General features: G+C 39.4%; 7 protein-coding genes across 7 annotated transcripts; 4 read left to right on the top strand and 3 right to left on the bottom strand.

The window, feature by feature from the left end:
- Nucleotides 1-747: 747 nt before the first annotated feature.
- On the top strand, nucleotides 748-1,914 carry EAE97_000875 (uncharacterized protein; the record flags this gene model as incomplete). Its single annotated transcript, XM_038871385.1, has 1 exon — nucleotides 748-1,914. One exon carries the CDS (start codon nucleotides 748-750, stop codon nucleotides 1,912-1,914), a length of 1,167 nt encoding a protein of 388 aa, XP_038737286.1.
- A 1,049-nt stretch (nucleotides 1,915-2,963) lies between these two features.
- EAE97_000874 (uncharacterized protein) lies at nucleotides 2,964-3,626 on the bottom strand (the record flags this gene model as incomplete). The annotated part of the gene is made up of 1 exon (XM_038871384.1): nucleotides 2,964-3,626. One exon carries the CDS (start codon nucleotides 3,624-3,626, stop codon nucleotides 2,964-2,966), a length of 663 nt encoding a protein of 220 aa, XP_038737285.1.
- A 1,068-nt stretch (nucleotides 3,627-4,694) lies between these two features.
- EAE97_000873 (uncharacterized protein) lies at nucleotides 4,695-5,725 on the top strand (the record flags this gene model as incomplete). Its single annotated transcript, XM_038871383.1, has 2 exons — nucleotides 4,695-5,317; nucleotides 5,464-5,725. The coding sequence occupies 2 exons, from the start codon at nucleotides 4,695-4,697 to the stop codon at nucleotides 5,723-5,725; spliced, it is 885 nt and encodes a 294-aa protein (XP_038737284.1).
- A 3,190-nt stretch (nucleotides 5,726-8,915) lies between these two features.
- Nucleotides 8,916-10,663, top strand: EAE97_000872 (uncharacterized protein; the record flags this gene model as incomplete). Its single annotated transcript, XM_038871382.1, has 4 exons — nucleotides 8,916-8,931; nucleotides 9,069-9,204; nucleotides 9,339-9,531; nucleotides 9,617-10,663. 4 exons carry the CDS (start codon nucleotides 8,916-8,918, stop codon nucleotides 10,661-10,663), a joined length of 1,392 nt encoding a protein of 463 aa, XP_038737283.1.
- A 1,013-nt stretch (nucleotides 10,664-11,676) lies between these two features.
- On the bottom strand, nucleotides 11,677-14,836 carry EAE97_000871 (uncharacterized protein; the record flags this gene model as incomplete). The annotated part of the gene is made up of 3 exons (XM_038871381.1): nucleotides 13,568-14,836; nucleotides 13,132-13,517; nucleotides 11,677-13,082 (listed from the first exon to the last, which is right to left on the bottom strand). Exons 1-3 carry the CDS (start codon nucleotides 13,846-13,848, stop codon nucleotides 11,677-11,679), a joined length of 2,073 nt encoding a protein of 690 aa, XP_038737282.1. The 5' UTR covers nucleotides 13,849-14,836.
- Nucleotides 14,837-15,184: 348 nt separating this feature from the next.
- On the top strand, nucleotides 15,185-18,442 carry EAE97_000870 (uncharacterized protein). Its single transcript, XM_038871380.1, has 3 exons — nucleotides 15,185-16,292; nucleotides 16,343-16,810; nucleotides 16,861-18,442. The coding sequence occupies exons 1-3, from the start codon at nucleotides 15,552-15,554 to the stop codon at nucleotides 18,025-18,027; spliced, it is 2,376 nt and encodes a 791-aa protein (XP_038737281.1). The 5' UTR covers nucleotides 15,185-15,551; the 3' UTR covers nucleotides 18,028-18,442.
- A 1,136-nt stretch (nucleotides 18,443-19,578) lies between these two features.
- Nucleotides 19,579-21,306, bottom strand: EAE97_000869 (uncharacterized protein; the record flags this gene model as incomplete). Its single annotated transcript, XM_038871379.1, has 1 exon — nucleotides 19,579-21,306. One exon carries the CDS (start codon nucleotides 21,304-21,306, stop codon nucleotides 19,579-19,581), a length of 1,728 nt encoding a protein of 575 aa, XP_038737280.1.
- Nucleotides 21,307-22,113: the final 807 nt, after the last annotated feature.

The raw sequence follows: 22,113 nt of genomic DNA, 5'->3' as shown, positions 1-22,113 counted from the left end.
AGGGGAATCTATATTTCGAATTGTTGTAAACTTAGGTCTTGGATCATGTTTATACAAATTGCGCGAATAGCAATAAAGGTGTGGAAAGAATTCGAATTCCAGCTCTCACAATGAACGATTAATTGGATAGCTACTTCTTTTTATTCAATCCATGAACTAGTGGTAGCAAAGGAAATCATCAACCCTTTTCTAATTAAAGTAGAGAAAAAGGAAATCGAAAAAAGTCTTTCTTTATCACCTATGCCTCTCTATATACCTAGTTCAGTACATTGTCCGTACCATCCGTCATTTTTGGCTTTGATCAACCTGAAATTCTTATATTTTTTGCATGATTTAATATAAGGAATTAGATTGAGGTCTTTATTAAATATCTCATCTAAGATTGCATGTAGTGCTCTTAGTCATTCTCTTGAAAGAGAGATGGTTTGGTATACAAATCTACTGTTAATCACATTTCAATATACATGAAAATACAGGAAAAAGTCTTTAAGTGAAGATCCTTCATCTCAGAGTTCTTTTCATCTTTTTTCTTCAACTCTTTTATGCAATCTCGGCCTTTGAGCGCTATCATTATATTCCAAGCGAATAACAACGAAGCCATCAATCTACTTAAACCTTTCCTTCCCCTTCCCTTCCACATCCTACATCAGCAAATCCAAAACAAATTCCCAAACATATCAATCCCGACATCTTCTCTCTCAGTACCCCTCTCAATCATCCATCTCCAAGTGGACAAGTGCCACCACAATGCCACGCAAAAACCGAGCCGCCAAACCCAAGTCTGAACCTCAATCGAATTCGCCAACTGAGTCGGAACCTGGAGCGCAACTCTGCGAAAGCCAAACAAGCACACAATCACAATCTGATTCCTACGAAGAAGATCTGGGACCCGAAGCCCAGCTCCGAGAAAGCCAGATAAGCACACAATCGTGTTCTGACTCCGATGCTGTGGGCGCAGAACCTAAAGTAGGGTCTCCAGTTGCCTTAATCGAAGAGGTCCATGATATATTAGAGAAACAAGAAGAAGCTTTGTCTACTTATGTTTCACCCCAGGAGTTAGCATCTCCAACCAGAAACGATGAGTTAGAGACTGAAGGGGAAAGCGCGCCCGCATTAAGTGATCAAGCTGCCCAGAATTATGGGTCGAGACAAGAAAATTCACTTGCTACTGAAATTAAAACATCGAGATCAGGCGCCCGAATGGAATTGGACGTCGGAGATGACCCCCTGCATATGTCAAGTGCTGAGGAGCCTCAAAACCCCTTCCTGGATCCCCCTATGCATGCAGCCCAGACCGAAGCCATTCAAAGTGAGGAGTCAGATTCGGATGCCTCGCTCGATCTCAACGGAGGTGGAAAGCCCATGTGGTTTGCAAGAAACGAAGTATTGCGAAAGACAAGTCGGGAGTCAGGTTCTGATGTCTCACTTGACCTCAATAAAGGGGGAGAGCCTTCAGGTTTATTTAAGGACAAAGGGTCGCGAAAAACAAGTCAGGGGTCTGTCAATCGCATCACTAATCCAAGCACGAAACCCCCTGGTCAATTCGATCTCGAATCTGCGTCGCAAAATCTCCACTCCAACACAGAGAGCCGAGCCGAAAGCGCAGAATCTGCACCCCCGTCTCCAGCGGCAAAATACTACAAGGTGGAAACTACCGAGATGGTCCGTTCAGAAACTACAAGAATTATACGAGGCTTCCAGCAAGAAAAGATACGTATCGAGACAGTATTGAAGCCAGATCCTGAAATCCACACTTTGCGCAAGAAGGAAGAGGAGTTAGAGGACCATGAGATGATGCTGAGTACTCTTATTGATGAATTGATGATTGAGTTGAAGAAGACACGGGGTGAGTTCAAGAAGATTAGTAGGAGGTACAGAAGAGCCTTGGCAGATTCTGAAAAGGCGTCGGGCTGATGCTGGAATGGGGGAGTCAATGGGGGAAGAGAGACTGATCTGAGATTTTGAGCTGATGCGCTGGCACGGTGTATCTTATAAGCTTTGTTGATATTTCATATGTACTATAAGTTTAAGTAATAGTAGCGTGTTCTCAACAACTACAAAAACCGATATTATTGATAAAATCTCAAAAAGAAAATTGAAATTTTTGAAAATTTTATGTAAAAGATTGGAAGGATTGGAAAGATTAGATCGTAAATATAAAAATATGAAAATTGTTTTAGATTGAATAATCCATACTTTTAGTAATATCATACATAAGTTATCAATTCAAAATGTTAACATCGTAATAGTATTTATTCTATAACGTGTTTTATTAGTGAGTAAATTATATTAATAAATGAATTACTTATTTTATATACAAAATTCATTTATATATAACCATATACTTTCTTTATTTATACATATGATTTTTTGAAAATTTGATATAAAATACTTAAATATATAAGAATCTCAAAAATCTAATTAGTTTTAGAAAATTCGAATTTATAAAACTATTATTATAGAAATAGTTTTTTTGTAATAAAAATCATAACAATTTCCCTTTTTTTAAAAAAAAATAATAAAACTATTTTATAAAAATTAGATTAATAGAAAATCTAGATTTTGATTAATTTTTAAGATCTTTTTTTCAAAAAAATAATAATTAATTATTAAAATATTAATATTTTAAAAAGCTTGATTTAAATAATTTTCGAAATAACCCATTTATTGATATGATCTATTCACTGATAAAACACGTTATAACTCAATTAGAAAATAAAAGGGGAATATCCATACGACCAGCCCTAGCACCTTCGGGAAAAATGCTGACACCTACACCGCAACCACTAACAATAACAAATGAGATAACCATCACGATATTATTACCCCCCTGAAATGGCAGAAAACAACCACGATGCAACCTTGCCAGCAACTTTAACAATCCTATTTGAACTCCTGCGTTCCTCCGAATAATTCTGATCTGGGAAATCCCTAAAGAATAAGAAGACGAATTCCGCCTATATCTACGCCCTTCTCGTTGTCTTTATGGTGATACCCTTCAGTTGCTTCTCTCTCTCTGTGTCCCATGGTCTCTCATGATGGTATCTCTGCTCCAGTTCTGTGTTCATATGGTATTCTCTATCCAGGTCCTGAAGGATTCGATTCGGCCCTCTGTACTTTCCCATGGTTGGTCTCCTCATCCTCCAGGCCTGCCCTCCGCTTCCATCATTCAATCTCGATCGAGGTCCTCTTATCATGATGTTATTGTGGTTAAATCTATCACTGCCTTGGGGGTTTCCGGAATAGTAAGTTGTTTTCGAATGAGGGGAAGGCGATAATCCCATGGGGACTGGTATGGAGTTTTGTACAGAATAGCCATATTGGACAGAATTCGATGGGATATACTTGCACTCACAACATGAACAGGAAGACCATGATGAATATCGTATAGCCTGATCTGGCGCCTCCTCATCATCTAAGTCATCTGAGTAGTCACCAGAAAGGGAGCTGGGTCGAGGAGACGGTGATCTTCCTCTGGGAAGAGTTCTTGAACTTTGACATTCTCGCTCGGAACCCAAATCGCTTTCGACTTCTGATTCTGAATCTGAATCAGTGTAAGAAATGACTGATGATCTGTCGTCATCTGAGAAGTCATCTTCGGATCTGAATCGCCTGTAGCTTCTCATTGCGCGCCGGAGTATATGAACAAGAAATTGTAGCTGGAGATATTCAGGAGGTATTGGGAATGCTTGAATCTGAAGACTAATTCTTTGAGAAAGATTCTCGGGGTATTTATAAGAAATTCATTCTGGTCTCGACGAGAGAGATATACCTAGGTAGTCGCACCGCAAATCTAGGTGCTCACATCGGAGCCTCGTCGATGTTTCGATTTTATCAGCAATAAACTCAACCCTTTTTTTCTGGACAGGCATACGTAATCTTGAAACTACAGATCAAAATTTAACTAATTTCTTACTGTGGTAGATGTACGTTTCATCGTTCCTTCCATTGGTTGTCGATTCTTGCTGATGTCGACTGAAGCGCCGCGCATAGGGTCCGCATCGGTGAATCTTACCTCCTCACCACGCGTGATAGCAAAACTGGCAATTCAATCCGCTTTATGATGCTCAAACTCTCACTCGCGGTCATTCTTGTGCTCTATTGCGCTTCCCCTCCATCATTTCTCCCAAGTCTGTGTTTCGGGTATTTTTGCGCGCTGACTGCATTTTGGTTGGCGTTTTGGTCTTAACTTTGTTTTGAAAGCTTATTTGCCTATCAGAAACCGCACAAATGCCAAAAGCCAATTGCGAATTTGCACTGAGTTTTCAGATAGCGCGAAGTCCGCCAAAATGGTACAATATATATATCTAGGGTGGACAATTGACATGTAAGCATTTCGCTAATCGGAATGATTCGGCCAAAAACACGACATTAAGTCGTTCACTTCTACGGAAGCGCTCGTTCTTGAGATCAAAACTGAATGTATCAGGATGGAGTTCATTACCTGTCACCCAATACCTTCGTCGTAGCTGGTATGTGATCTTGCAATAGATCACTTCTACCGTTGGGGTGTGTGAGAACAATCATTTACGGTCCCGAATACTTACAGAGCCTCCCCTTACTAGGGCTTTTCCTTTACAAATATCGCGATCTTCTCCTCTAGCTTCTCTATATCGTTTTTTGATATTTCTATTCAGCATTGAACGAGCAGGACTCGTTTTCAATTCGCATACCTACTCTTTTCTTATGCAATCATGTCAAACCAGACTTCCTTCTCGAATAATACTTTCAGCTCCAACAATACCCTGTCGATGCCTCAAATTTGTATCATAGATGGTAACTCTGATATTTATGGACTCGGTATTCGCATCGGTTTCTACTTCCAATGGTATGCCTCAATTCTTGCATCTGCTCCCAGAGGTTCTTCAGGAAAAGTTGCTTCGGACGAAGTTCAAGGGCTCATGTTTTCCATTGTTCTCTTCACTGTTGCGACTTTCCTGGCTCTGATCATTCAAACATCGACGCTACAACTGGCTGAGGTTTATATTATTCTACTCTTAGTAATGGGCTATCATTATTACTTCATACCTAAGATGTTTATGGCACTCCTCAGCTTTATCAAACAGCTTCTCAGCAAAGGGGAGAAAGATGAGACGGGGCAAAGGAAAAACCGTGTATGGGAATTTATTCTTCTAGCTGGTTTATTCTTCTGTGTCATTTCTTGTTTTCAGCTATGGTTCTGGGGTGGAGACTTTCAGGATCGCAACGGAAAGTCTAACACTTGTCCTAGTTTTGGATTTGGATTCATGAGGATTGATCTCGAGAATATTGCATTTCATACTTTCAATATTACATGTTGGGTTTTGTTGTTGATACTGTCTTTTGGATTTATATTGCATGCTTGTGATGTCTACATCCAGAAGAGAAAAGCGCCAGAGAGTAATTTCAGCTCGTCATCTTCAAGTTATGTCTTACCCCTTAGTTTGTTTCAAATTGAATGAACACACTTTCCTAACAATACAGTAGCTTGAAATCCGGTGCTAGCAGCACGAGATCATCGAAAGAGTCAAACTCGAAATATGATTCCATGCGGTTTGGGATTCTTTTCATTTCTATGACGGTTATCATTATTGCTATTGAAAAAAGCATAGTATGGAATCAAATTACTGGAGTGACGACATTAGCTGGGGCCGGACAGCTGATCCCTTTTCTTATCGGACTGGGATCGTTGTTTAGGGTTTGTTATGTTGGAGTGAAAGGGAATGACCGTCGAGAGGAGTTATGATTGTCTGGCAAATGATGAAGCAATCGGTGATGATGAATCTTTGATCAACTATGGTTACAGTATGCCCCTGGTGGGAAGTTGTAAACAGGACTATCTTCGATAGTCACAAGAAAGAAGTAACTCAACATACTGCTTCACGTATCAATGTCTGCCATGCAGAACGACCGGTTTACCCCTATAAACGCCCCTTCGTCGTTTGTAACATTCATCCCTATGCTCTTCTGAACCCATGCCCTCCTATCTCTTCATAATAGAGCGACACAGGAATGGTATGATTGGATACCAGCCCCTCCATCTACCAAGACACGGGTTTGTACTCTGGGAAAATCCATGTCCTCAAAGTCCAGTATACAATTCACAGTCTTGTCATGTTTGTCATCACAGGTAGTTAGTTAGACGTGACTACCTGAAATCTTCCGGTATCAAATAACAGCCTATGTGACTCTCAAGTTCTCCCGTCGTTCCCATTTGAAACATGATTAAAAGGTGACTTTAAGCGCAATCCTCATTGCGTTTATCAAATCAAATGGAAACAACCTATCTTTAATTGTGGAATTGACATTTTAGATTCTTTTCAACACAGTCACGTATGTCAATCTAGTAATTACTTGAATGCTTACGCCTACAGAAATGGAAGGATAGGATAGGTTCTTCGTGGGAGAAAAAACAGGCCGGAATTAACCATTTGGCAAAGCTCTTCATTTATCCAATTGATCCATTCGAAACTCTGATAATCAAATATTTAAATACTTTTCGAACTTAAGTGTACTCAGAAACTCATTTGAAGCTATTAATTTCTATAATTTTATTATTTATTGATTTATATAGAATTTATTAACGTAGTTTAACACCGAGTAACCCATATCACCAAATGGCCCACTTTCATTTCAATTTATACTTTCAAATTCATATTATTTAACAATAATTAAATCAATTAATTGAAATTATTAAGAATCTAATAATCTAGGATCTATTATATTATTTTGATAGGTTCTTGTATTATATCCTATCTTTCTATATTTATTATAATATTAATTAGAAAATACTTTCCTATTAGAATTCCTTTTTTTTTAATGCTTATTGTGTTGAATCTGAATATCAATCTCTTGCTAAAATAATATATTAAGAGTCTTTTGTTTAATAAGTACTTTTTCTTAATGTAATTAAGTTTTTTTTATACATTAACACTTGCTTAATACTTTATTTGCTATTTGAAGTATATGATTTTTTATACTTAAAAGTATATTCTCATAAACTAATCTCTTTATATTCTTAGTTAAAGCTAATATAATTTTGAATATAGGTATAAAAGAGCTTAATTAATAATAAGTTATTTGAGATTTAATTAATATTAATTAAAAAAAAGCTTTAATTAGATTGTAAGAGATTTAAGAGATTCATTAATTTAAATTAAAAAAAAAGGGAATAAATATACAAATTTAAATATTTAATTTTGAGAATATAATTTTAGAATTAAATAGAATTAAATCTATTCCTTGAAATTTTATTTTTATATTCTAAAAAATGATTAATTCTTAATATATAGTTTTGAAAACTATAAAGAATTTAATTTTCAAAATATAATTAATATATATCTTAATAAATTTATTGATTTAAGTATCATATAAATATTTCAGATTACTAAAATAATTAATATCAAATAACTGAATTAAATAATTTAAATATAATAATAAATTTAGATATATAATATTATTCTCTTTATAATATATTTAAAAAGCTATTAATTCGTGACTTTTATATTCATTTAGTATCAACATTCGATATTTGCCTTCTCTTTAATTCTTAATATGCTTGTTAAAGTATTTCAATTATTCTAAACCTATCTCATTATTTATTCATTTATTAGATATAGGTTTAATAACTTATTCCATAGAAAGATTGATTTTGATATATTAATTAAAAAGATGAATCTATTCTTAAATCATTAGAAATGGGGGAATAGTTTTATTCTCCATATTTCCATATATTATTACTATAACCCATTCTCGATTGCCTAATTATATTAATTTATTTCTACCATATTTCTTAATATTAATAATAATTATTATTATATATATAATCCCTATTATAAAGCCTGTTTCATCGAAATTATAGAAATTACTATTTAAAATACTATATTTCGCTTATATATTCATAACTAATTGAAATCATTTTTCAATAAGCTTAAAATCTTTATAAAAAGCTTTTTGAAAGTTATAAATATAACTAAAACATATTTTTAATTCAATTCAATATTTTATGAGTTGATGTGCTTAGAGTTTCTTAATATATTTCATACCCCTTAATTTAAGAATATAATTTACTATATCTTTTATATTCTTCAATTTAAATGGAAATTCTCTTAAATCTATATTGAATATATATTAAATAATTATTTTTTCTTTTAATTCTATAATCTTATGATTATTAGCTTGAGTTTCTATATAAAGAAATAAACTTTTTATTTTATATTGAAAAGTTATATAAGGGATATTATAGAATATAATAGCTTTTTAAATACTTAGTTTTTTATTTTTATAAATAATTTTAATAGTAAGGAATATATAAGCTTCTTAATTATTCGAATTCATTATAGATTATTAATAAAACGTGTGTTGAAAGAGAAAGATATAAATTGAGATGAAAGTGGGCCACTCGGTGATATGGGCCACTCGGTGTTAAACTACGTTAGAGTAATCAATTTTGGCCTTTTTTTTCTTCCAAGTAGAGACACCTAGGATGTGACGTCTGCCTAATCATGACGCTTACATAATCTACTCAAGATGAAAAGGTCCAAGCTCAAGCTCAAATCAATCTTGGAAGCTTCAAGCCTCTTCAACGGAAATTCCCTTCATTGATAAATTCTTCATACAATACAATCAAATCAGTATTTGCATCAAGACGCTTTCAAAGCCTTTTTGTGGTTTTATGAGAATCTGGTCGTTTATTTGAAACTTCAACAAAACTTCTCCATATCGCGCGTCACAAAGAAAATATAGCCATAGAAATAAATTGGTTCGGCGCCCTGTTTGAAAAAAGGTACAACACCCGCGTCTGGTGAGCTGCAGAAGCTCTGGGAAAGAGATAGTCCACGGATATTTGGGTACTTATTGATATAAATATCTACCTATCTACACTTCGTTTCCAACTATTCTTCGCTCATTATTTCAACAAACACTACACCACAAATATGTCTTATCGCGTTGGTATGTATTGGCTCCTTCGTTTGCGTCACAATTTCCAACTTCTTGTGTTCACGTGATAACGCGTTTGGTGCTCAACGGCGAGAGAGTATCATCTTTCTTAATGCATGGATTTGAATATTGATCACTGAATTTTATAGAACTCGCAACTACTGCGAGGGCTGGATGCCAAAATAAGGAATGTAAAGATCATGGTATCAAGATTCAGAAAAATGAATTGAGACTTGGTACTTGGGTTGAGATTCAAGAACATGGAGGTTGGCAGTGGAAACATTGGTAAGTTTTTTTTATAAGTTTTTTTGGAGGGGGGCGAGGATTGGGTGATGTGAAGTTTATTGAGATTCCTCATCAAAGGACTACAGTCTTTAACTCTACCCTGCTCGTACAATCTATCGCTAATCAAAAATTAGGGGATGTGTCACTGGAAAGCAACTTGAGAATATGAGAAATTATCTTGAAGATGGCAAGGGTGGCTATATGTTTGACAAGATGGATGGTTATAATGATGGTGGCAAGGGTAGTTTAGATGATCATCCTGAAATGCAGGAGAAGGTTAGACGAGTTGTTATTCAAGGATTTATTGATCCTGAAGATTGGAAAGGTGTAAGTATTTTTGATCATTTTTACTTGCATTCCCTTTCTCTTTCTCCCGTAACACTCAACGTCAGGGATAACTAACCAAAAGCAGGACCCTGAAATGAATACCCTCGGTCAAACAGGAACTCGTACCTCCGAATCAAAGAGAAAGATCAAGGAGCAAAAGTCTGCTGAAATGGGTGATCTAAATGAACTCCAAGCCAAGTGGGATGAAGCCGAACAGGAAAAGCAGCAACTCATCGATGATGGAAAGGCAAATGGTATGAAAGTTAAGGCTCTCAATAAAAAGATTGCAGAATATGCCAAGGAAATGACTGCTCGCCGAAAGGAAGAGGAGAAACTGAAGGCAGAAAGAGAAAGAAACGAAGTAAAGTCAGAGAAGGCTAATACACCAAAGAAGAGAAGTAGAGTGAAGAAAGAAGAACTTGACGAAGAAGATGAAGAGGATGAAAAGCCCGCGAAGAAGAAGAGAGGCGGAAATGTCAAGAAAGAAGAAGAATCCGAGGAAGAGGTTATGCCTGCTAAGAAAGCTCGTGGAAAAAAAGCTGCGGTCAAGAAAGAAGAAGATATTGAAGATGATGAAGAGGATATCAAGCCAGCTCCTGTCAAAAAGTCCAGAGGAAAGGCATCCGCTGTTAAAAAGGAAGAGAATTTCGAAGACGAGAAAGACACTAAAACAGTCCCTACCAAGACTTCCAAGGGAAAAGCTCCTGCTGTCAAGAAGGAGCAAAACATCGAAGATGATGAAGATACAAAACCCACCCCATCTAGGAGTTCTCGTGCCAAGAAACCAGTTGTTAAAAAGGAAGTCAAGGAAGAGAATTCCGAAGAAGAAGAAAGCAAACCAGTCCCTGTCAAAAACTCTCGAGCCAAAAAGCCAGTCGTCAAAAAGGAAGTCATGGAAGAAGATGATGACGAAAATGAGATCCTAACCAAGACCAAACCAGCTGCAGCTGCGAAAGGTGTCCGTAAACAGCCAAAGAAAGTTAAGGAGGAGGCTGCATCGGTAACTCCAGAATTGGCTTCTGATAAAGAGATTTCGAAGGATCAAAAGATTGAAGCTGAGGAAGTAGAGATGAAGGATGAGGATGAGGAAGAAGAGGAAGTTAAGCCTATCGTTAAGAAGAGCAGAGGGTAAGTTTCCTATCCTTTTCCCATTTTATTTTTCCCCCTTTTTTTCTCTCTCTTTGGAATACGTCAGGAATTGATGAATTTTCGTGTGTGATATTGAGACGTAAAGTAGAAGACCAGTCAGAAAGACAAGAGCTTGATCCACGCACCATGGATCTGCTAGCTACAATCCAACAATATCCAAATGGCATATATACGACTAGGGGACGTGGTCTCACCGCTAGACAGTTGCGTCTTATGGCTGCAATTCTTAGGGGTGGGGCTTATCTGCCGGAAAGATATTACATGTAGAGTGGCGGATGGAATATAGTGTTGTGATTGAATTTTGGGAATTTTGAGGAATTAAGAGATTGAGGGGTCGAGTTATTGACTTATTTACTTGTGCTTTGCTTGCTTGATTGCTTACGAAAGAGGGGTTTCTTGCTACAATTATAGATGGATGGGTTGATATCAAGGTGTGTTTTCTAGTTTATGTATATGTCCATGTACCTATGTACCTATATACCTATGTATTTCAAGGGAATGAAATGAAATGAATGGAACTAATGAAAAACATGAATGGTGTGTATGTGATGTAAGGTGTGAAATGTAGGATGTGGGATGAGAGGTGTGGGTAGATGGTAGATGGTAGATGGTAGATAGCGACCAATATATACATACACACAAGTAGAGTGCTTTGTATGTTGAAGGCGGATATTCATAAATCCAGTGAGGTTTTATTTTAGCTTTATAGGGAAAGGGAGAGAATGAGAGAGAGAGAGGATGAGAGGGAGGGAGAGAGAATGGGAGAGAAAGAGAAATGAGAAGAGTGTGAGATGTAGGTATATCTAGTGTATTTGGGTAGGTGGGAGTGTATGTATAGTATATAGTGTCTCATAGACAGATAATTATATAATGTATACAACATGAAAACCACACAGCAGTAAGCGAGCAAGTCGTCCACTACTCTATCTGAGAGATGAACCATCGCTGATCTAGATACTGCTTGTTCCCTTTCCCCTACTCCCCAATCTCGACTCCCTAATTCCTCTCCCTTCCCCTCCCAGCCTCCTCAACCACCTCTCCCATTTTCCTAACCACTTCCTCCAATTCTCCTCCCTGCACCCCACCATAATACCAATCATAAACCCCTTCCCCCTTTTTCGAATCGCCCTTCTCCTTCCACTCCTGCTCCATGCCCGTCGTCCAGTCCCACCTCACCGAGATTTTAATCTTCTCCTTCCCCATCTCTCCAATCTTATTCGGAGCTTCTGGTCCCAAGATCGGAACCGACGAGACGTCGAAACAGATTTGTTTGACGCCTCCTTCATGTGGTGATTCTCCTGAGAAGATTTTGCGGAGGATATTGGGCTGAGTCGTTGGTCTCCAAGGTTCTTCTTTATCTTCACTTGATTTGGATGAAGAGGAGAAGATGTGTGCGAGCCAACAGCTGACGGCCCAGAGAATGTAATTTTTGACATAATCCCACTCTGGTACTGTGTTGGGTGGGGGACAAATCTGGAGGAGAGGAGAAGTTTCTGGTGTTATGCGTAGATAGTAGATTGGTCGAGAGTGATTGAGGGTAGTGGTTACAGTACGAATTTGAAGGGACGAAGGTAATGGAGTGAGTGGAGTTGTGTGTGAAAAGGAGGATGGGATTGAGGAATGAGGTGGTGATGATAGGGGAAAGGGGAAATTAATTGTGGTTAGGGATTCGAGTTGATTTGTTAAAGCTGTGAGGATTCGTTCGGGAGTTGAAAGATGCTGTAAAGGTGAAGAAGTACCCGGAATAATGGTATAGGTTGGTGGAGTTGGAAGGGAGGCAGAAGTAAGTGTCTTACAGAGCGGGGTGAGAAGTGAGTGAAGGGATGAAACGACCGTTTCGTGAGCGAGGCGAGTCACTAAAGAGCGTAGAATAGGAAATGGGTTGTTTGGACGCGGTTGGCTAGAGATTGGTGGTGGTGGACGAGTCCGAATACGATATTGTTGACGATGTGAAAGAGACAGAAGAAGGTGAAGAGTTAGATAGATGCCATTGGCAAGGTATGAATCCGGTCTTGGACCAAGAACTGGCCGGAAAGGATCGGTAGGTACTGTCTGAAGCTCGATTAAGATCCTTTTAGTTGAAGAAACTGGAAATCTGATCGTGTTCGTTTTGGAATCTGATTGGAGGCCATGAGATGCGAGAGTTCGAACTTCCCGAGTCATTTCTTGCCAAAGTTCAGAGGCAAAAATCGTGTTTCGTGCTTGAAGAATTAAATCTTGAATTGGTGCATCATGTGGTACTGCTTTAGGAAGTATGGTTTCTCCGGTTGTAACTCCATTGGTTTCGATCAAAACTCGTATACTCTGAGGCTCTGGACTTGCAATCCCTTGGTCCAAATATATTGACCCATCAGGATTCCGTCTCAGTGCACCGAGACTACGATTTCGAAATGTTGGAGAGGCTATAGTATATTAGCATAGGTTAAGGTGGGAAAAGATGAATGTACTGACCCTCTGAAAATCCAAATCTAACACCCAGTGTATGTTTTTCTTGGGGCAATCGGCATACTGCCCATCCACTTTCACTAACAGCAAGTACCTGTTCCCAGTATTTGGTTTCTGCATCAATTTCTTTTTCCAATCGGGTGGCAGACGCCAAAATTGAATCTACGGTCTTGCTAAGATTTGATGCTTTCCAACCCTTGGCTATCTTTTTATTGTCTTTATTTTGTTCTTTGGTAAACCGTGGGGCTACTGTTTTATCCGCACCCAAGGTACCCATCCCAGCCAATTCACGAAGTGATGGTGATATTGATGTGCTAGCTTGCACGGGAGTATCTTTCGAAAGAAGGAGGGAAATGAAATCAAGAGATATCATAGCCGCATTATGGGCATGTCTATAGACAAGTCAGTATTTGCGCATCGGTTTTCACAAGATTTAACATACTCAATTTGACCAAGAATCTCATCTCTTGCTGTGAGAAGTTCTTTCATTCGATCCGGTTCCTCCTCTGCTTCTCCATCCTCACTGGAACTCTCATTCTCCTCTTCATCTCCTCCGGCCTCGGCTTCCGCAATTTCTTGTCGCAGACTGTCTTCTGAAATATTGCGAAAGCCACCTCGTTCGGCATTGATTCTTGCGATCAGTTGGGGTAATGGAATGGAGGTGTTGGATGTATTTGGTGCTGGGCGCAATGAAAGCGGATGATTACTGGGGAGAGTTGACATTTTGAGAGGCCGGATAGGAGTCGAGAGATTGACTGATTTGTGACAATGAGATTGAGATTACTATTCGTGATTTCACGACGCCTTCTGTAGAATTGAAAGCTTCTAATAAGGCTTTGAAGGTCTATTGAAATGTTCTACGGTTATTGTTTTGAGGATTGAGCATCAACAACAATCAAAATACTGCCCCGCTTAAAGAAAAGAAGGCTCACCGCTTTATATTATTGCTAGAGACAAATGAATCCTAGGCAGCCTCGTAGCTCTGGAAGCTGTACGAGTACGAGTACTTGAGTAAAAATAATATTCATCACGTGCCATCTATCCATCTCTTGTGTATCGGGTTTGTATTTCTTTTGCATCTCCCACTCTTCAATACATCTCATCACATAAATATATTTTAATCTCAAATTGATGTTCCATGATACTACTCGAGCTACTGTACTCTGGATTGATCACCCTTAGCATCTACATCATATGGATAGCATACTCGAGTAGCATCGAGTAGCATCAACCTTCGACTTCAGACCACTCAATCAACCATTCGAATCAATCACCCCGGGCCGTCTTTCACACCTCGCATTGTCGTTGTTGGAAAGCTTTGCGTGCGAGCTTGTTTACTCTCCTTGTGATGTCAGAAGTATAGGATAGAGTATAGCGTGCCCGAATTGAGTCCGACACTACGATGTACAGATGGCTCAGGTACCAGAGATTCACCAATCACGATGGTTGATGCAGTATCCGCCTTGTAGAGTTTCCGCAAAAACATGACACAAGAGGTATGAAAATGGAGATGGAAAGTTGAACTCAGGGTAGATGAAGGTAATGAAGGTAATGAAGGTAATGAATGCAATAGAATAGAAAGGTATCGAGTGGCAGTCTGAGTAGCAGTCACCGTCACCGACGTTTGAGAGAAATGTTGACTGTTTGGTTGAGGTGTACTCGTATATTGCAGAGAATGATAATTGCATACATATTTGCAGACATATATATATATATATATATATAAATACCGTGATGCACGCATACACACATAATAAGTAGATATATACTATCATGATATATGGGAAGATATATGGAAACATGCATGGCCTCACCCGTACATTAAGAATTATCTTGTCCGCTCAGATGACTCCTGCAATTTCTTCTCCAAGTGTATATCTTCATCATGATTGGGATTTTTACCTTTTACCAAGACTTTTGTCCATATCAAACGGATTTCTCCAATTTGATACCGATGCCGATGATACCAGTCAGCCAGTCCTAATACCAACCCGATAAGCAAAGTAGCCATACTGCGTAGGTATCCATGTCCCCGCCCATGCGTACCATCATCCATCATCCATCATCCATCATCCATCATTAACAAAGCCGATAAAGCTCCTCGTAAAAAAAATTGACAAGGTCTCAGCCCACCAAAATACATGAAGGACCCATCTTATTTCAAACTGATCTCTCAACTTTTCGTCATTCTTTAAAAGTAAGAGAATCTACTAGTCAATACAATAATAATCTTCATACCTATCTCAAAGCTTCATCCTTCTCTCTTCCTTTTCTCTCTCTTCTCTCATACTACTTTTTACCTGACCCGACTTATTCATTACACCCAAGAATCCCTTTCTTACCTCCCACCTTACCTTAACCTTACCTCAATCTTATACCCCTCCAACCTATTTACTTTCAACAAAACAACCAACTCAAATTCCATCATGGCTCCTCAACCCCCACCACCCCTCGAGGGAAAGAAGAGACGCATCGCTATCATGACCAGTGGAGGTGATTCCCCTGGTATGAATGGTGTTGTGCGAGCTTGCGTTCGAATGGCAATTTATAAAGGATGTGAACCATACTGTATCTATGAAGGATATGAAGGTTTAGTTCAAGGAGGAAAATTGATCAAGAAGATGGGCTGGGAAGATGTCCGTGGATGGCAATCAGAAGGAGGTACCCTTATTGGTACTGCCAGATGTATGACTTTCTATGAACGACCCGGCAGATTACAAGCAGCAAAGAACATGGTGTTGAGTGGAATTGATGCTCTCATCATCTGCGGTGGTGACGGTTCCTTGACTGGAGCTGATAAATTCAGAGCGGAATGGCCTGGATTGATCAAGGAATTGATTGAAAAGAAGGAATTATCGGAACAACAAGTCGCACCATTCAAACATCTCAACATCGTTGGATTGGTCGGTTCAATTGATAATGATATGTCTGGTACCGATGCTACAATTGGTTGCTTTTCAGCTCTTGGCAAGATTTGTGAGATGGTGGATTATATCGAACAAACTGCTTCATCACATTCAAGAGCTTTCGTTATTGAGGTTATGGGTAGACATTGTGGTTGGCTGGCTTTGATGGCTGGTGTTGCTACTGGTGCAGATTTCGTTTTCATTCCAGAAAAACCAAGAGCAGACAATTGGAAGGAAGAGATGCACAAGGTCATTCAAAAGGTATGATTATTATATTTCTATGAGTTTTGATCATACTAACAGGTACACAGCATCGACAACTGGGAAAGAGAAAGACAATTGTTATTGTTGCTGAAGGTGCTCATGATCAAGGAGGAAATAAGATTTCTCCAGAAATGATCAAGGATCTTCTTGCAGACAAGAATGGACTCGCTCTTGATACACGTATTTCAACACTGGGTCATGTTCAACGTGGTGGTTCTGCATGCGCTTACGATCGATACCTTTCCACTTTACAAGGTATCGAAGCAGTCAACGCTGTTCTTGATGCTACGCCAGAAACGGTTACCCCTTTCATCGCCATTAACGAGAACAAAATTACAAGAAAACCACTTGTTCAATCTGTTATTGACACTCAAGAAGTTGCAAAGGCTATTGAAGCAAAAGACTTCGAGAGAGCTATGTCACTCAGAGACACAGAATTTTCTGACTTTTACGATTCCTACATGACTACAACAGCTACTGATCTCAACAATGAAATGCGTCTTCCTGACAAGAAGGTATGTGATAATAGAAAAAAAAGTAATCTTCCGATACTAACATTATCTAGCACATGAGAATTGCTATCGTACACGTTGGAGCCCCAGCTGGTGGTGTTAACGCCGCTACACGTGCAGCTGTTGCTTATTGCTTAACTCGTGGACATACACCAATTGCTATTCATAATGGTTTCGCTGGTTTTGCCCGTCATCACCAAGATAACCCAGGATCGGTTCGAGAATTTGATTGGTTAGAAGTTGATGGATGGGCTAGCAAGGGTGGCTCAGAAATTGGTATGAACCGCGAACTGCCATCAGAATCTGGAATGCCATTGATCGCATCACTTTTTGAGAAATTTAAGATTGATGGTCTTCTCATCATTGGAGGTTTCGAAGGTTTCCATGCCTTGTCTGAACTCCGTCAAGCAAGAGAAACTTACTCTTCTCTTTGCATTCCTATGACTTTACTTCCAGCCACTATTTCCAACAACGTTCCAGGAACAGAATATTCAATTGGTTCGGATACTTGTTTGAACGAACTTGTCCGTTATTGCGATACCATTAAACAATCCGCTTCAGCTTCCCGTCGTCGTGTTTTCGTTATTGAAACTCAAGGAGGTCGATCTGGTTATGTTGCTACCATGGCTGGTCTCGCTGTTGGTGCATCAGCTGTCTATACTCCTGAAGAAGGTGTCAGTATTGGTATGCTCGCAGCAGATATCGCACATCTCAAAGAAGTATTCGAAAAAGACAGTGGTCAATCAAGAGCTGGACGTCTTATTCTCATCAACGAAAAAGCATCAAAGGTTTACCACGCCAAACTTATCGCTGATATGATTCGTGAAGAAGCTGCCGATCGCTTCGAATCCAGAGATAGTATTCCAGGTCACGTTCAACAAGGTGGTACTCCATCTCCTATGGATCGTACCCGAGCCGTTCGCTTAGCTATCAAATGTATTGAACATCTCGAACAATATGAAGATAGAACCGATAAAAAGATTATCGAGGATAAACAAAGTTCAACGGTTATTGGTATCAAGGGTGCACAAGTTGTATTCTCTAGTATGGTTGATGTTGAAGAGAACGAAACAGATTGGGCAAATAGAAGACCAAAGGATGAATTTTGGATAGATTTGAAGGGATTTGTGGATATTCTTGCTGGTAGACCGAATGTCCCAAGACCGGAGCGTAAATTAAAGGGATGGAAGGCAAAGGATAGCAAGAGGGGTTTGATTTGAGAGGGTGGAGATTGAACGAGGAGGGGAAATATTTCTATATGGGATGCACTGGCTTGTATTACTAAATCTGAAAGGATTTGGAGAAAAAAACCCCCCGAAAACGAGAAATGAGAGATGAGGAATCGAAACGAAACAAAAGGAAAGAATGAACTGATGTGATTGATGGGATGGCATGGGACACGAACCTTTTGGTAGGGATAAATGAATGAATGAATTGAGATGAAATAAGATGGGATGATGCATGGAAAGGGGGAAGAAACGAAGAACGAAACAGAGAAAGAAACATAAATAGCTCGGAGTAGTTAGTTTTCAGTATTGATATCAATGAGATGGATGATGACTTATTTAATGACTTGACTTTCATGGTGTTTTAAAATGGTGTTTCGATGTGATATTTCTTGGATGAATATAAGCGTAAATGGTAGGAGGTATTTGTGATAGACCGGTGGATGATTTGAGCTGATGAATAATTTGAGTTAATGATTTGACTTGGTGGATGAAGGGAGATGGGGAATGGGAGAAGGAGAGGGGATGAGATTTAAAGTATGTATGTAGTCTTATTATATTGTGTAGTATAGTATAGTGTCGTGAAGTGTAGTGAAGTAGTGAAGTAGTGAAGTTCTTGTAGAGTGGATTGGTGGATAGATAGATGGGGGAATGGGAGAGAGGGAGAGAGGGGGGGATTTGATTATATATTGGAGAGGTTCTCAGGTAAATTGAGGGGGTTTTGAATGCGGCTTATTGCGGATTTGGATTAGATTAGAGATTAGAGAATAGAGAGTTTGAGGAATTGGGGAATTTGGATTGGAATTTGGGGTTGAAAAGGCGGGGGAGGTTTGATCTTATTCGGTATCTAGCTTGGGAGATAATTGTAAGAGTAATGTCATCCGAAATGCCATCGCCACTAATTTGATTTAGGCCAATTTATATTTTTCCGGTTCGGTTCGGTTGGGTTGGAGTTGAAGTTGTGGTTCTGGTTGAGATTGAAGTTTTGGGTGAGGTTATATTATATTTATTATTTATTATAGTCTTACAATTTCCGATCTTCAACCCGGAGAGCAAAACAAGAGAAGCAAATAATATAAAGTTGAAAAAAGATTGAATATCAGAGATAACAGAAGAAGAGGAAGAGGACGAGGAAGAGAAAGGGAGAGAGATCAATCGGAACTTTATAAGCAAGAATTCAGATTGGGTATGGAGAATATGACGAGATTGGTGGGTTGGAGATACGATGTGATGGGAAGATGGGAAGATGGGGTTTTGGTGATGGGGCTGGAGGAGGGGTATGTGTGTGTGTGTGTGTGTGTGTGTGTGTGTATGTATTTAGTACTGTATAAATGTATAAATGTATATTGTATGTATATCTATATAACCCTATCTATCATAAAACCCTAGTCTATATATAGTATTGTCCCCAATGTGTAATTCCGTACACCCATCCGTGAAGTCAATTTATCTATTATGTCATCTCTATCGTTACATCGTCTTCCACCCCTTCATTCCCCTTCGCGCCGGAGACTTCTGGGTGCGCTACGCGCGGTGTTTAAGGTGTTATTCTGTATTGCTGTTCTCCTCCGCCCTTCCATTATACCGCGTCCGCTGCATCATCTTTCTAGTGCGTACTTGAATCTCCTGGGCGCGAGAGGCGTGGTGGGCGCATGCTTCACAAGGGGGTGGGGGTGAGAGATTATGTTTTTCATGTGATTGGGGGGAGGTGGAGGTGGAGGTAGAGGTGAGGTGTGTATTTTCTTTGCTTTTGGGTAATGAGAAGGAGTCATATGGATCTTCGATCTTGGTTTCGCTTTCGTCTGATTCACAAGTTGAGCCTGAGCTTGAGCTTGAGTCTGAACTTGAGATTGAGATTCGGAATTGGGAATTAGAAGTCGAGGTGGTTTTGAATTTAGGGACAGGAAGTAGATTTGCGGAGAGGTTTAGAATTCTCAATTTTTTAAAGTGCGAGAGGTGGGTGAGAATGGAATGGTATTGATCGCTCTCGTTGTCGTAATTGTGATGTGGCTGTTGATAATACTCATTTGCTTCTCTTTCTTCATCATCTTCTTCCTCCTCGCGTCCATCATGAATCTCTGCAGATGATGATGATGGTGATTCAGAAACTCGAACTCTCAAAATCTCGAGAAGATCTCTCAAATGTGCAATTGAATGCAGAAAATGATTAATATCGAATGAGAATTCCAATCCTTCTCTTTCACCGATTTGAGTATCGTAATCCCATTCCCACTCTAAAGATTTGAGGAATTTGAAGTGGCTGAAAAATGGGAGTAAGGAATCTTGTCGTAGAACTGTATGATAGAGGTGGAGATGAGTGATGTGGAAGGTAAAATTGGGAAGGGGAGGAGAGTAAAAGGTTGAGAGTGTGAAGGGTGTTATTGGAGATGGGGTTTGCGCGTGTTGAGTAGGGGAAGAAGAAGTCAGAGAAGATGGTAAAACAGAGAATGGAAAATGATAATCCGAAAGCATGTGTGTATCGACTTCCCGTATTGAAGGGATGGCTAAAAAGGGAAGGGCGCGCAGAATTTCAAATCCCATGCGGGGATAATGTATAGTATCATGTTTTGCCAAATGTAAAGACCGTAAATACGGTAATGAATATGCTTGTGGCTGAACTACGCGGGCGGGATCGCGAAGTCGTTGATTTTGTAATGTTGCCGCTCGGTTTAGTACGGTTTCGAGATAGGGATATCCGTAAGGACAACCGCTCGCGTGGTTGATTATATTGAGAGATTGGAGATTAGGGAGGAGACAGAGGATGAATCCCACGATGGCATCCCAGTTTCCTTGAAGGATAAAATTGTACCATTGTGAGGCGATGTGGGAGCCAAAGAAAGGAGAGCGTGAGCCATCTTCTAGGGTGTAGATAGATTTGAGACGGTATTTCAGGAGGACAAGGTCAGAGGGGGAGAATTTGGAGATGGAGATGTCGGTTTTGTAGCCTAGGAGGGCGTTGCAAGTGAAGCTTTTGGTGTAGAGTGCGTAGTGGGGATTGTGGAGAATGGTGTGTAGGAAATTTGGGAGCGAAGTGCATGTATCGCCGAGGTGGAGGAAGTGCGAGTACAGGTAGGGAGTGACGTAGTGGTGGAATTGGCGGGAACAGAGGGAAAGAGCGGAGAGTGTTTGTGGAGATGGTATTAGACGGAAGAGAGTGAGGAGAATGTCTGTGGGTAGGTGAGTAATTGGGAAGTTTGAACTAGTGGTTGATTTGGAAATAGGAGAAGAGCGCGATTCAATTGGAAGATGAGCGGATTGAATGGAGGCAGTCATTTTTGATGGGACTTGGAGATATTGAATGGAAACAAGAAATTAAAACTCAACTCCAAATTGTATAATATTCAATGAAGAAACTAAAAACACAAGGAGGAGTATCGAAGACACCGCGTCTCATCTAAATACAAGCTCTCAGGATCCAAGCCCCCATTGTTTGACCATAAATCATGACCATTTAGGGCTTCAAATATGGAGAGTACTTCTCCATGTTTTAGAGCTTGTAGATTATCAGAGAAACCGCAGCAATCACATCAATTACTACTAAGCATTGATGCAGAAAACGAGATGAAGATTCACCTGGTGATCTGTGTCAAGCTGGTAAAGGAGCACGGCCATAGTAAGCAATTTGATGTAACCGCGCGGTACGAGACAATTCGAGCAATCCTGATGATAAGATGGATGGGCAAATGCATTATCTTGAAGATTTGTATCAACACTCATACGATGTTGTTTTGGAGCCGACTAAGTTCATCAGAACTTGAGGACCTGAGTTCAATGGAGAGGTGGAAGTAAATGCGGAAACTTCGTGATTTAAGGTCAAAGGTAGAATGAGAGCAGGGGCTAGTCACTTGTGTTAGTCATCATCGGATAAACTTCGCTACGTGAATTGATCCGGCGTCCAGAAATTATTGCCGTTTGTGCAATGACCGTCCCATTTGGCGTCACAATGATATTCCTTCATCCTTCTGCAACAACTTCATCACCCATATTGAAACTTATATCCTTCAGGACCGATGGTTGGATACAATCCTTACAATTCTCAAGAAAAACTATTCGTGAATCAGAGATCTAGAAGTCTATGAG

The sequence above is a fragment of the Botrytis byssoidea genome (genome assembly GCF_014898295.1).
Source record: "Botrytis byssoidea strain MUCL 94 chromosome Unknown BBYS_002, whole genome shotgun sequence".
Taxonomy (NCBI): Eukaryota; Fungi; Ascomycota; class Leotiomycetes; order Helotiales; family Sclerotiniaceae; genus Botrytis; species Botrytis byssoidea.
The sequence above is the reverse complement of the archived record's forward strand: the minus strand, read 5'-3'. Positions and strand labels throughout refer to the sequence as shown.

Coding starts and splice junctions, on each gene's coding strand:
- EAE97_000870 (XM_038871380.1), top strand. CDS start 15,552: ATGGCTCCTCAACCCCCACCACCCCTCGAGGGAAAGAAGAGACGCATC. Junction 16,293..16,342: donor TGCACAAGGTCATTCAAAAG/GTATGATTATTA, acceptor ACAGGTACACAG/CATCGACAACTGGGAAAGAG. Junction 16,811..16,860: donor TGCGTCTTCCTGACAAGAAG/GTATGTGATAAT, acceptor AACATTATCTAG/CACATGAGAATTGCTATCGT.